Genomic DNA, 13,486 nt, shown 5'->3' on the forward strand with positions numbered 1-13,486 from the left:
AATTTCCAAAGCGTATGATTCTTGTTGAGGCTGAGTAATGAGGTGTGTGCGCGCGTCTGTTTGTGTGCACATATGTGCTTGTCACCGAGAGCTGTGCAGACACATGCGCCGAAGCCATCAGCAGCTTGATCACACCTAGTTGGAGCAGACCCCCCTCTGACTGGTAAACAACCTAATCTGCAGCGTGTGTGTGTGTCCGTGTATGCACTGTGTGGCTGGGCTGTGCGAACCTAAGTATTTTTTATGTGACAAGGTGTTTAAGATTCAGGGCGGGATCTGGTGGATGACCGAGCGCAGTGCAGCGCCGCAAACCGTGCACTATGAGCTCTAATCACCGTCTTGAGTTTGGCCTTAAAGGGGCAGAACAGAGCGCTGTGGCGTGTTTGTCATTTACCCAGTTCATAAGTTGGTGATTGTCTATTTCTGAATATATCTCTATTTTTTAAATATATTTATAGTTTTGTTTTATATATTTTTCACCAGAAGCAGAATTGTCTTTGTACTTCGGTCCCTGAATTACAATATCGCCGGAATAGTGTTTCGACATGCAAACTGTTCAGACTTATTTACTTATTTCAATGTGCAAAATAAACTAAATTTACAGTTCAAAGCAGAAAGGAAATCCTTGTTGGATTTACCTTGTAGAAATAATTGTGTTTCTTCTAATTATATAAATATGAGTTCTTACATGTGTGTATGTAGATATAGCGTGTGGAGGAGGGTGTGTGTGTGTGTGTATTATCTAACTGCCTGCAGATAAGAGCAGGCTCCATCTCCTCAATAAAAGAATTATTATTATGGCTTTGGTGACAATCACACACACCCTCGCTGTGCACGTTTGTATGTGTCTGTTAAATAAAGCTCGCAATTGCTTTGGCAGCTTTAGGGCTCCCCAGTGGAGGCAGAGAGAGGAGGAGGAGGAGTGTGTGGATGTGTGCGCACACAGTTTAATGTCACAGGGTGAAGCATCGGGGTGACAAGGGGGCAATTAATGTATCACATCTGTTTTCCCCCGTGCACGGGGGTTAAAGAGGAGATGAATAGGGGTAAACACGGTGGCTAGTGTGTGTCTTTCATGCGCGTCGTCCGCTGGCAATAAGTGATGCATCAGCCTAACTTATCTTTGTCCTCATCTTTGGCGTACGTGGACACACACACTGGTAATGAAATCACAAAGCCTCCATATCACTGCTATCACAGAAAGATATAAACCCATTAGCTTGTTCCTTTGGGCATGGACACACACACACACACACAAACACACACACACGTACGCACAGGTTTATCATTACACGCTGTAAAGCTTTTCCAATTGTATTATCCCTCTGATGTCCTCTTCTCTGTTGTCTGTTCCAATGCCCGGGGTGGAGAGGACAGATAGGGTGCTTGTGTGTGTCTGAGGAGAGGTATCTTTTAGACAAGCTTTGGAAAATGGACTCATCTGTCGGGCTGTTTTTAACATAATTTTCTGCCCTTCAGATGAGAAAAAAATCGCACCGAAAAGAAAGAGAAGGGGGGCAAAAAAAAAAAAAAAAAGGAGATGAGGTGTTCTCTCATCCTCGTAGAGATGCTTCTATTGGTTTCTGGTGAGATTTGTTCATTCGTCTGACCCAAGTGAAATGATGCCGGTGTGACCCAGGGTAGTTTAAAGAAAAGCCTGCAAAAAGATTCAGCTCCTCGCTGCTCCACGGGGTTAGATACTGATGAAGGGAAAAAAAAAAAAAAACTACAGTGTTCTGCTGTCTTGTGTGCTAGTCTCGCTTCATGATAGGTTTTTGAAACAAGGAAATGAACTATTTGATGGAACCAAACGGTCAGAGTTACATCAGTTGTTTGGAAATCAACTGGTGGCCCACACTATTTGAGTTAATTGTTCTCTTTTTCCTCCTTTTTTTGGGGGGGGTGTGGCAGGGGGGTGTCATGCTGCAAGTGCAGTGATTCTGATGCTTCAACCGATTTATGGAGTAATGACAAAACAGCTGAGATTTCTTCCAGTCGGACATCTTTAATGTTGTCAAGAGGACTGAGGTGCTCTGCCAGCAAACAGGAGTTTAGGGAAATAGTAACCACTCAGACAAAAGCCGTTGTACCATTAAAGTTAAGTTCTCACAAAGAACGAATCGGAGCAACAGCGGCGTCACAGCTGTTCACTGAACCTTAAAAGCAACAAGTAACAAACTAATAGAAACTTTAGTAATTGTTCCTGCGTTGTTAATTTCATGTTAGTAGTTTCAGGCACATTGTTCCCAAAAAAAGAGCTCGAAGCCATTCGTGGAGATGATTCAAAAACACACACTCAACATAGACATACCTTAGTATACACACAGACACACACACACACTCAAATGTCCCAGCAGTGGTCCCAGCTCCTAATGCGCTAACAAGCTCCTTTTCTCCTCCCCTCGGCTCCTCGCCTCCTCCTTCAGCCTCCCTCGGTCTCAAGTGATCACAGGAGTCGAACACGGCCACAATGAGGCGCGCCGCAGGGGAGAGAGCGAGAGAAAAGGCCCGAAATGGAGAGAGGGCGAGAGAGCTAAGGAAGACACGAACACTTCACTCCCGCCACTCTTATTCGGCTGCGCACAAGAAAATGAGTTTCTGACTCGACACAAAAGAGCCTCTTTATCCGCCCCCTCGCTCCTCCGTCTCTCTGCCGTCCTCCTCACTCTCTCGCTCCCTCACCAGCCTCTCTCCCATCGTTCTCCCCTCATAATTTTACCTCTTTCTTTCCCCTCTCTCTCTCTCTCTCTCTCTCTCTCTTTGAAAGAGAGATATTTTTCTGCTAATGACTTAATAAGAGGAGCCATCTGAAATTCAATTACAGTAGATTTCGTAGCACTGACGGCCATTTGGAGAGAGGGAAGGAGGGACGGATGGAGCCAGAGATGCATGAGCGCTCTGCAAGTCGATTTTCTTTGACCCTTCAATAGGTTGCACTTTTTTTTTTTTTTTCTAATACCAATAATAATAACTGTTCGTGCAGCATGTTTCATGCAGAGAAAACATTTCACACTGCAGATTTAAAACTAGGAAACTGTTCACTGGACCGCATGAAGGCAGATTTAAAGAAATAATAAATAAATAAATGAACCAGACTAGTAGAGTGAAACAAAGATTTCATTTTAAAAAGCAAGGCAGACAGCACTTTGCTGTTGTGTCCGGATGCTAAAGAAGTGCTAAAGTAAATATGAGAACGGGGATTGGAGCTGCAAGACAAACAGAAAAGAAAGGAAAAACACGACCTGCAGATGGAAGTGATACTGTGAATAGGTGAAATAGTGGACTTCATCTTTGCTAACAATTTCCAGATTAAAAAAAAAAAAGTTTTCCAGATGTTTATCACCACATCAACATGTTAAAACGCAAGAAACGGCTTCCATTTCTATCCTGTCTGATTTGTAGATTTACATCTTTATTTAATTCTGCAACTGTGAAGAACTTCTGCTCATTGTCCTGATGAAACTGACTTTCACTTGTTGCCAGTTCTGATGCTCCGGTGCATCCCCAGTCATCGGCTCTGCCCGTTCGGCATGCAAGTCCCTCCCACCGCCGCCGCCGCCGCCTCCACCCTCCCCAGCTCCGCGCCGCGGGGAGCCGGTGTTTGTGACACTGTGACATAAGTCGGCTGGCGGAGGCCCACACTGAGAGGAACAAAGACGGGTGGGAGGCAGAGAGAAGTCAGACGGAGAAAGAGCGAGGAAAAGTGATGTTCTTGTCATTTATCTCAGCGGTGGCGCCGCGGCTCTCGGCGCAGCCCTCCTCTTTCTCCTTGTTCTCACTCTTGCTGTTTCCTCACCTCTACGGGCTTCTTTCTTTCCCGCGGGTGTCGTTGAACCTTTTAACCTTAGAAATTATGAAAAGGTGGCCTTTTGTCTGCTTCTTGAAAATAGAATTTAAAAAAAAACCCCACAGCTCTCTCTCGTGTTCACACCCCGTTGCGTCATGCAGCCGCGCGTTACGCCGACATGAGATGAAGATGATTAGGTGTTGTTTTTGCTGGAGTAGTTAATTCAATACTTCCTAATTACGCGACTTCCGCGCAGCCACCTCTTCTCTCCTCGCGCCGGCTCGCCAGACGTGGAAGCGCGACGCCGAGGGGAGCAGGGTAGGCAGGAAAAGGCGAACACTGAGATCACGTTGAGGCTCAGAGTGAGAGCGGCGGCCGCTCACACACTCACACGGCTTTGTCTTTACTTTACACACCCCCTCCTCCCATCCGGCCCCCCCACTGTCCTCCCCGCTCGCCTCCTCTGTGATCCGCCGCTGGGTTCTCGCCCCTCGTCCTCCACACCTCTGCGGTTTCCCGTCGTCTTCTAGCAGTTGCTCTTCCTTTCTCAGCACCACTGTAGATTTGCACCTCTAACCTCCGCCTTCAGCCAGATATCTCTGTTTACTCCACTTTGCTCCTGTGATGTTTGGAAAGTCAAACATGTTTTTTTTTTTTAATCTCTAGAAAAGCTTTTGTAATTCTTAAGCTCAAAAAATATGTTTTTCACATTCTGGTCAGAACTGGAAAACTAAGGAAATTAATTTTTACAACATATAAGGAGAGTTAAAAAGAACACCACATACAAATAAAATTTATGTGCTTATATTTCAGTGTGTTTTGTTGATTATACTAATGATTAGAATTATTTTTGCCATGTTTCTGCCATATTTATGTAACACAGCCTGACTACTAGTATGTATTTTATGTGTGGGTGTCTGATGACACATAACGGTTTCTATTCATCGTCTTATAAAGAGTGATCTACTCTGTCAGGGTAATATATTTGAAGTGATGACTGAAGTATTTATTCCAGTGGTTTAATTTAAGCTGAAGTGTCTCAGTTTTCTCCAAAGAGCGAGCTGGTATTGTGCTTTTTGGAGATATAAGCAGAGTTAAGAAGGGCAGTGTCTGTTAGGCCTCGTCCTGCTCCGCCTCCTGACCTCTCCAGGGAGGGTCACAGTCATTCAGTTCAGACTGCTTCTTTTTCTGCCATCTGACCCAGCAACTTATGATTCAATTAATATTATAATATTATTATCCTGTTCATCTTATCAGCATCTTACCTTAAATCCGAGGAGGAGATTGAGGCCAGAGATGTCTGGAAAGGGACGTTCCTGACGACGTGTGAAGGATTTTACTGAGATTAAAAACTTAAAGGAAGAAAAGTTGATCGGATATAATAGTAAATAGAAACATCTTTTTTGAGGAAGGGCTGATCGTCCTGAGGTCCAGCTTGGAAATACCACCAGAGGTGCTTCATAACCAAGCTGAGATCATCTTCTGTCAACTGATGAAGGCAGAAGAATACGGTATAGCTACATGCAGCAATCGCTCAGGCTCTGCCAGGCCTCCAGGAAAGAGCAGGAGCTTCAATAAACCAATGGCCAGTAGGTGCTTTTATATAAATGACACAAAATACAAAAAGCTTTATATTTTCCTCGTGCGTTTCTTCCACTGCCTCGTTCCGCTCACCTCTTGTCCATTCCCTGTGGTTTCTTCTCCCGTCTTCCAGCGCACTTTAAAGGAGCCATATTGTTGTTATTATCATTGTGTCTAACTGAATCAGTTACCATTAGACCTGAATCTTTCTCCTTCTGAGGCCCATAGACCAGCTCTCTAACCCAATAGAAAACCCACGGGCGCTATTACAGATGGCCGAACCATTCACAACGTGAACACACACACACACACTCTCACACAGATTTCATTCTGAAGATTCATTGGCTCAATCCCATCACGCACTCACACAGTCGCACTAAGTCTCACGTGCACACATTGTGCCTGTTCACAACCAAGCTTATCAAATTCAGACACACACACACACACAAACGTCGCGCTCTCATTGAAAATCTCTCGTTATTGGAACTCACTGAGCAAATGGTAATGCTATTGGGAGATGATGAGACTCAATTGTGAGTGTGTGTGTGTGTGTGTGTGTGTGTGTGTCTCGGACTGTTACGGCTGCATATGGCTGTCATTATGGTTGGATGTATGAGAGGGACCGAGGAAAAGAGGGTAAATGTCATTCTATGAATGAGGTTATCACTAATAGATGGACAGTAGAACTCTGGGTTTCCATTTACTCTGCTCTCAGCTCCGTCTTTCTGCCCCGCTCTGAATTCATCACTGTAATAGTGAGAGAGAGAAAAGAGGACTAGGTTTACCTTTTGTTTTCCTTTTTCTCTCCACCGTATTCACTTTGAATTTACATTGAAATCCGGGGACATGGAGCTAATGAGTCTGTCATTACTGACATCTGCAAATCAACTCGCTGAATTTTCTAAATATCCCCAACAACAATTTGATGTTTCGTTTCCCCAGTTTTTAATCTCTAATCTGTTGTGGGTTTTTTGTCTTTTTTGTCTCCAAATATATGGTAAATATATAATATATATAACGTGCTCAGCCTGCTTTTGTTTTATGGAAGGACGCTTATGCAGGCATTTGGAAAAATCTATCATCTGTTCTGAAACAGAAACCTTCTTGCTGTAATAGTTACTTATTTTGATTACTGTCATTATTATACTTGAAAAGCTGGAAGAAAGTACAATTTATTATTCCCGAGTACAAGCTTTGAAAAAGGTTTACAAATTGGTTGGAACTATTTTTTAAGTAAGAAATTTTTAATAGTTTTGCTATGAAAGTATTTACATGTAAGTTTGAAATGTAAAAGTAGTTTTTTAAGAAGTTGACTCTTTTTAATCCGTAATTTGTTGGCAAAGTTCCTTCAAAAATGTAAAATGAAAACATTGCGATCATAAAATGTGACTCTAATTAAACATTTAGCAAATATTCAGCTTTACTTCACTTTCTGACATTTTCTAGTTTTTAAGTTTCTGCCCGCATACATTTTTTTTTTTTTTTTTTTTTTAATGTTGTTTTTAAAAAATTTCATCCTAAGCGTCTGGGTTGTGAATTGTTCCTTGACCTTTGATCCCAGTTATGAGGAGCGGGCTCGGTACCTCGAAACCATCGTGCAGCACCACCAGGAGCCGACGACGTTTGAGGATTATGCGGCTCGGGTCTACAGCCCCGCCCCCTGCACCCACCTGCCCTCGGACACAGGTAAGACCCGACGCTTGACCCCCCCCCCCAACAGATCACTGGGGGAACATCAGCATCACAACATCATTTAAAAATGCCGGGCTGTCGTTTGATTCCCGTTTAACCCCGTCGTTCAGCACAACGGCCAATTACATTAATCGAATCTCGCAGGTAAGACACACGTTTTCTTCACGGAGACATGAAGGAGCAGAAGTGTGCACGGCGGGCCACATGTCGGCGCGTTAACGTGACAGTCTGGATTGTTGGGGGGCGGGGGTAGGGGGTCCAGTGGCGTGATGTGATGGGTGTGACCGTGTGCGTTTCTCTGGGTACGTGTGAAAGTGGCAACTGTTGTTTTTCTCAACCAACTGCTCCCCATCTCACCAACTGTTGTGTCAAAAAAAATAATAATGATACAGTAATAATCACTCCGCTTTGAGGCTGAATAACATCTGGCACAACCCGACACACTGGTGTGTCTCCCCCCCCCCTTAATATCAGACACCCAGTCGGCACATGGTTTGTCAGTCATGAATGTGTTCAGCATCAACGTTTCCATTTCAAGGCACAGGATCAAGGAATCTCTCAAATTCTAAATTATTTTATGAGACGTGCATTATCTTTTGTGTGAATATGATCCCGTGCTGTGAAATAAAGCTTGCTCAAATTACTGCAGAATCCCTGTATTAACTCAGATTTTCCCATTTTAACAGCACAATGATAAAACATTCTTCTCTGTTTTTGTTCAATTTCACTTTTTGTTTTTTTATGGATATCCTAAATGTTTTTTTTTTTTTTATTTATCATGTTTCACTTTGAGATTTTTTTTTTAAATTTACTTAATTTATGCATTTATTTATTTTGGGGTATTTATTTAATAACTAATGCTAATGTTTGTTTCTGTTTTATTTCTATTTTTCTTTTTTTTTTATTTCCTCCTTTCCCCTCTTGTTCCCCCATCCTTTTAGATCGTATTGTCTCACTTGCCTATAGCTAAAAAAAAAAAAAAAAAAAAAACCAAAACAAACAAAAGCAAGGTAAGCCTGGTGATTGACACGCCCTGTTTGGAGTGGCTCTTCCTCTCACTGACACTTTCAGCCCCTAACCTTGGCTCTCCTCTCATCTCGCCGTGTGTTTTTCTCCACCGATCCAGCGGCCCTGCATGCACTAACGGCAGCTCCGTCACAGGAAGTGTCACTCTGGACTCATTGCTCCGTGTGGTTTGGTGTGACTTGCTGCGTTTCCTGGGTTGGACGATACCGACAAAGCGACACATTGATGTGATGATTTAATGAGCTTTTTAGGAGCTGATACACATCGCACTCTCAGACCAGAACATCAGACACTCTGTGCTCCAAAGGAAAACTGTAATGACTTTCATTAGTTTCATAATACTTAAAGAAAATGATTACTGACCCAATTGAGTCTTTTACCTTTGAATGTTAAAATAAATAGTACATTGGTCTAATTTTACTTTTCAATGTGCTCAAATCACATCATGTACGTCCCACATATGTCCAGCCTGCGGTGAGAATTCACCCAATTTAAAAAGATTCCCATTTTTTCCCCCCCAGAGATACACACTGTTTTAGTGAAAGTACCCTACAGTACAACACACCCGGCCTCTGAACATCCACCCCATCACGCCAAAACCACCTAAATGTATCCTGCTCATAATGCATCAGGAGACAGCACTTTGGATTTGTGTACGGATGTAAAAATGCACCAAAGGTTTCAGTTTAATTTAATTTTCTGTGCATTTCTAAGTGAAATTACTCCCCACCATGACAAAGCGTGGGGCAAAATGTTCTAGCCCGAGCAGCGTATTTCCCGTGGCCTTGTGAGGTGCGTGATAATTATCACATGATGTACGATTAATAACACCAGTAGACACATGCCGACTACATTTGACTGTTGCAGGAGTGGGCTTGTTATTTGGGTCAGCGTGTGGGATAGTTTTACGATAATTCTGTAGCTATATCCAACACACACACACCCCTCCAGCAATGCTTATTTGCACCCTGGTCACGTCAGCATACCCACATAGAATTTAATGTGAAGTCAATAATAATGTTCAGGCCCCCGGTTGCCTCGGGCCAAGTTACTCCAGCCCCCTCACCCCTCTGGAACGGATAAAAATCTCTTGCTCGGAGGTCACAGGTCATTCTCATCAGGGTTTGGAGGCCAAAGAGTTCATCGGATGTGAACATTTTCACAAAGTACCGCTCGCCCTTCTTTACTATGAAACAAAGGGAAATCTTTGGAATTGATTAGTTATTTTACTGACGCGATCAAACATAATCATGTTCAACAGTTTGATTCAAACTTTCTCTTTTCACAAGTTCACACACACACACGTCCCACGGTGTCAGTCTCGGGTTTCTTCTTTCACATCAAACTGTGAAGGATCCGGTTCATCAGTCATTCACACCAAACTGCACTGCGATGCCTGATCACAGTGAGATCTCCTCCTCTTCCTCCTCTAACCTCCTCCTCTCTCCTCTCACCGCCTCCGCCTCGTGGGCGCCCGTTGTGTTGACTTGCCGTGTGACTCTGCCCTGGACCAGCTCTTCCTCTAACCGCCCTGTATGCTCCTGTCTCTTCTTCTGGATTTGATATGATGTAGCACTGTTAGCACTACGCGCACACACACACACACACACAGAATGGGTAGGTGTGCACATGTCAACAAACTGGATGTGTAACTTTAACAGTTGCTTGTTGTTTGTTTTCCGGTGGGTTGGTGGGTTCAGCTGAATGAAGCGCTGATGTTTGTCTCATTAAGTCTGTGTCGTTTCTTTCACTCTGAGACAGTAATGTTTGTGTGAACGGATGGAGCCTGTTTTCTCCTTTCTCCTGATTGTCTTCATTTTTCATCTCTTTTTTTCCCCTCAACCTCACTCTCCTGTTTTGTGTTCCTCTCGCTTTATTCAACGTGTTTATTTTCTTCTACCCTTTTCATCATTGTCATTCTTTCCTTTTTTAATCACTTTCATTCAATTCATTCCTTGTCATTCTAAATTTTTGCTTTCTTTTATTGTCCTTTTTCTCTCCTCCTCCACCCTCTCCTGTCCTGTCCTGTCCTCCTCTCTGCTGTCCTCCTCCGTCCAGAGGAGCACAGTGGGATGTATCTGATGGTTCCTAAACCTGTAGACAGCTTGACAGTACTGAGGGTGAAGGGCAAAGGCCTGAAGCAGAAGGTCCTCCATGCTAGCTGTGAATGGTATGCCTCACAGAGGGTAGCCGTGGTGTCTTTAGTCAGTCCAGAGCAGGGGGGGGGGTGTCAAACGTGAATCCTGCAGGCCAAAAAATGACAAGTTTTTAATCTGGGCAAAGAATTTAACAGATTTTTCAATAAAAGTCACTTTTGTTCCAAATCTGTCCACAGAAGTTTGCACTTCTTAAGATTAGAGATTGTAATCTGACTCTGAGACAGCAGTGAAATGTCGATACAATATTGAGAAACTGATAATATTCATGCCAAAAGCTGCAGAAGTCCCATGATTTGTGAGACAACAGGCTTTATCTCACTCTGGCATGGTGAGAAACTATGAAAAAAAAGTGCATTAAACAGAATTATTGTCAGGATTTATTTTGAACTTAGGAGTTTGACACCCCTCATTTAGAGCAACAGGTCCAGCGTGGTGCGTCAGGTGAATGGTGGCTGTGATACAGGTAGCTCCCCGCGCTGTAGTTTCCCTTTAGCTGATCTGTTTTAGTGAGCCGAATAGAACCAATTAACCCATTGAGATCTGAGACAACATTTGCACCCGATCTGGATGCGACATGAGCCGAGCTTTTCCTCGTGTGTGTTTCTGCAGATCATTTAGTTAAAATGACATTATCATGTTGACACAGACGGGCCGTGTGCATACATGACGCGGGTCCAGCTCCTGATGGGTTAAAAGAGAAGATGTAGCCGTAGAGCATGTGGAATCAGTGTGTTGGATCGAGTGGGTGTGGAAGAACGACTGAGCTCGTGTAGATGTTGTCCGTCTGTGTAAACTGACTGTAGAAACTGGTGCCATGCGATGTTGTTGATGTTTTCTCCATCTCCTCCATCACATTTTCCCTGACACCCCCCCCCCCCCCCCCGATCCTCATCCTCCTCCACCTCATCGCCCCTCCTCAGGCTCCTGCCTCGAGATTCTTCGGGGAGAAAGTCCGGCTCTTGGGGAGGCCGGGAGCGACTCGGCGTCCCCCATGTCTCCTCGGACTAGCAAGAGCCGCATGTCCATGAAGCTGCGGCGCTCCTCCGGATCGGCCAATAAGACCTGAGCTGTCGGCCTTCAACGGGACATCTCATATCAGATTAGTGTGGAAAATAAATCTATACATAAAAGCACTTGATGTCCCTCCCATCAGCCAATCAGAGGCGGCCACTCCTCAGAACACTCCTCCAGGCCAAATTGGGTCTTTAATTATCTTTCAAAATGAAATGGGGATGTTAACAGAACTACAAGTGAATATATATGTAACATATCCCGATATGGCTCCCAGCTCTGCAGCTCTCTGATTGGCCGCTGGGCTTTCACGCATGAAAAACGCCCCTGAAAATATCTGCATTGTAAACTTCTGTGGATTGATATACTGTAACTTCACTCACATCGGTTGTATATATCTCCAGCTTTGCATCAGATATCCACAGCAGTGCAGTATTAGTCCCTAACACTGTGTGCCATGATGCAAAGTGCACAGATGCCACTTGTAACTGCAGAAAGCTTCGGCGTGCCGCCTCACATGTTGCTTCCAGAGACGAGACTGACAAACAGAGAGAAGCAGATGCGTTGTATATTTGTACTGTAGTCTGTGTGTGTTTGTACAGAGAAACGGGAGGAAGGTGCCGCACGCAGAAAGCAAAGTCTATTTTTGTTCTTAGCGCAGCACAGGCCTCAAGAGCTTTTTTGTTTAGTCCTCGTGACATGTAAATACAAATTTAAAGAAGGTAAAAGGACGTCTTTGTGGACGCGGTGGCCAAAAAAATGTTTCCAGGAAAGTGTTAGAACCAGGGTGGATGTTGTTTTACAAAATGAGACAGAGGACAGAGCTTTGTTGTGCATTAACCGGACAGAGATCAAAGAAGAAGCCCTTGTTTCAGGTTATTCAGTTTTCTTGCTCATGCTGCAAAAAACGAGGACAAGCACTGATGCTCGATGCATTTGTTTTCTCTTTTTTTTTCCTTTTAAAAATGGGCTGTAAAATTGTTTCAACTTGAACAAGAATGATCAATGCTGTATTTGTCATCCCTCTGTCATCTGAGGCAAGAAGCCTCGGCCACTCTTAGTTCTCGCGGTCATATATATATTCTGTATGTCTATATATGTATGAGCAAAATGTATATATATAGTAGATACCCGAATATCTATATGGATGTGTACAGTGTGAGGAGGGTTGCTGTGTATATACGGTTCTGTGAGAATAGCTGCCAAAGCCAAACTGTGTGTAAACTTAACACCATGTATTTACTACAAATAGGGCAACACTACAACATTTCTTCCTCTCCCGCACTTCATTCTCCACAAACTGTAACATAATTTCACTGTTTTGTGTTCAGTGTGCCGAGAGTCGTGTACGCTGAACTGCACCCCACAGACAAACGCGAAGCAGTTTGAGGTTTGTGATGCCTTCAGACCTTACAGCTGCCTATGAGGGCCGCATGCAAGAAATATTTATAGTCTTTGTGTTTTGAGATGAAGGAAAAATGTTAAATTGTCAGGAATGAAAGTTTTAAGTCTCTAATAAAAAGACAAAAATTGGAATAAATTTCAATAAACACTAAAATGTTGACATTGTGACAGTTGAAGGAGTAAAGGTGAAATGTTGACCTGAAAAAGGAAAATAGATCTGACCTTTAAAGGAAAAGTGTTAACAATAAAAGAAAGCATTTAGGAAAGAACTTTGATGTTACATTTAAGGTGTAAAATAAGTACAAAAGTAAAAAATGAAACCGAAACATCAAAAGTAATTAAAACATTTGTGGAGTTAAATTAGAGAAATTACTCTCAGTTGTTGACATTAGAGACAAAATGTCAAGAATAAGCATAGTTTATTGTAAAATGTCAGGAATATACAGAACATTAAGAGAAAAACTTTGGTAGAGTAATAACTACACAAAGGAAAAAATGTAGACTTTGCAACAAAAAAAAAAGATATGGTAAAATAACAGAGGTCAAATTTTATAACTTTAATGTCAAATTCTCAAGACCTGTGATTGATTTTTGAGGGGAAAAAATCCAGAAACTCAATTGATAAATCTTGTAATGTGGCTCAAATGCAGGTCCAGCTGGAAACACTTAACACTCCTGCAGATGAGTGAAAACTGCCACTTTATTATAAAGCTCAGTATTTGAGGCGAGCGAGGTCTGAGCGACTCCCGGTCGCTGTAAAAGTGCTCAAACCTCCAGGCGCCATCAGGACTCGACGGGCACATGTAAACTGTGTTTAAGGGGTATT

General features: G+C 43.1%; 1 protein-coding gene across 3 annotated transcripts in view; it reads left to right on the forward strand.

Moving 5' to 3' along the window:
* ralgapa1 (Ral GTPase activating protein catalytic subunit alpha 1) overlaps window positions 1-13,238 on the forward strand; it is a 58,009-nt gene extending 44,771 nt beyond the window's left edge. For all 3 annotated transcript variants that reach the window (XM_030116152.1, XM_030116153.1, XM_030116154.1), the window contains 2 exons: window positions 6,930-7,054; window positions 11,166-13,238. In XM_030116152.1, coding sequence (XP_029972012.1) covers window positions 6,930-7,054; window positions 11,166-11,311 — 271 coding nt within the window. In that variant the 3' untranslated portion in view covers window positions 11,312-13,238. The remainder of the gene's footprint in view (window positions 1-6,929; window positions 7,055-11,165) is intronic.
* Window positions 13,239-13,486: the final 248 nt, after the last annotated feature.

This window comes from Salarias fasciatus, chromosome 19 (assembly GCF_902148845.1).
Source record: "Salarias fasciatus chromosome 19, fSalaFa1.1, whole genome shotgun sequence".
NCBI classification, from domain to species: Eukaryota; Metazoa; Chordata; class Actinopteri; order Blenniiformes; family Blenniidae; genus Salarias; species Salarias fasciatus.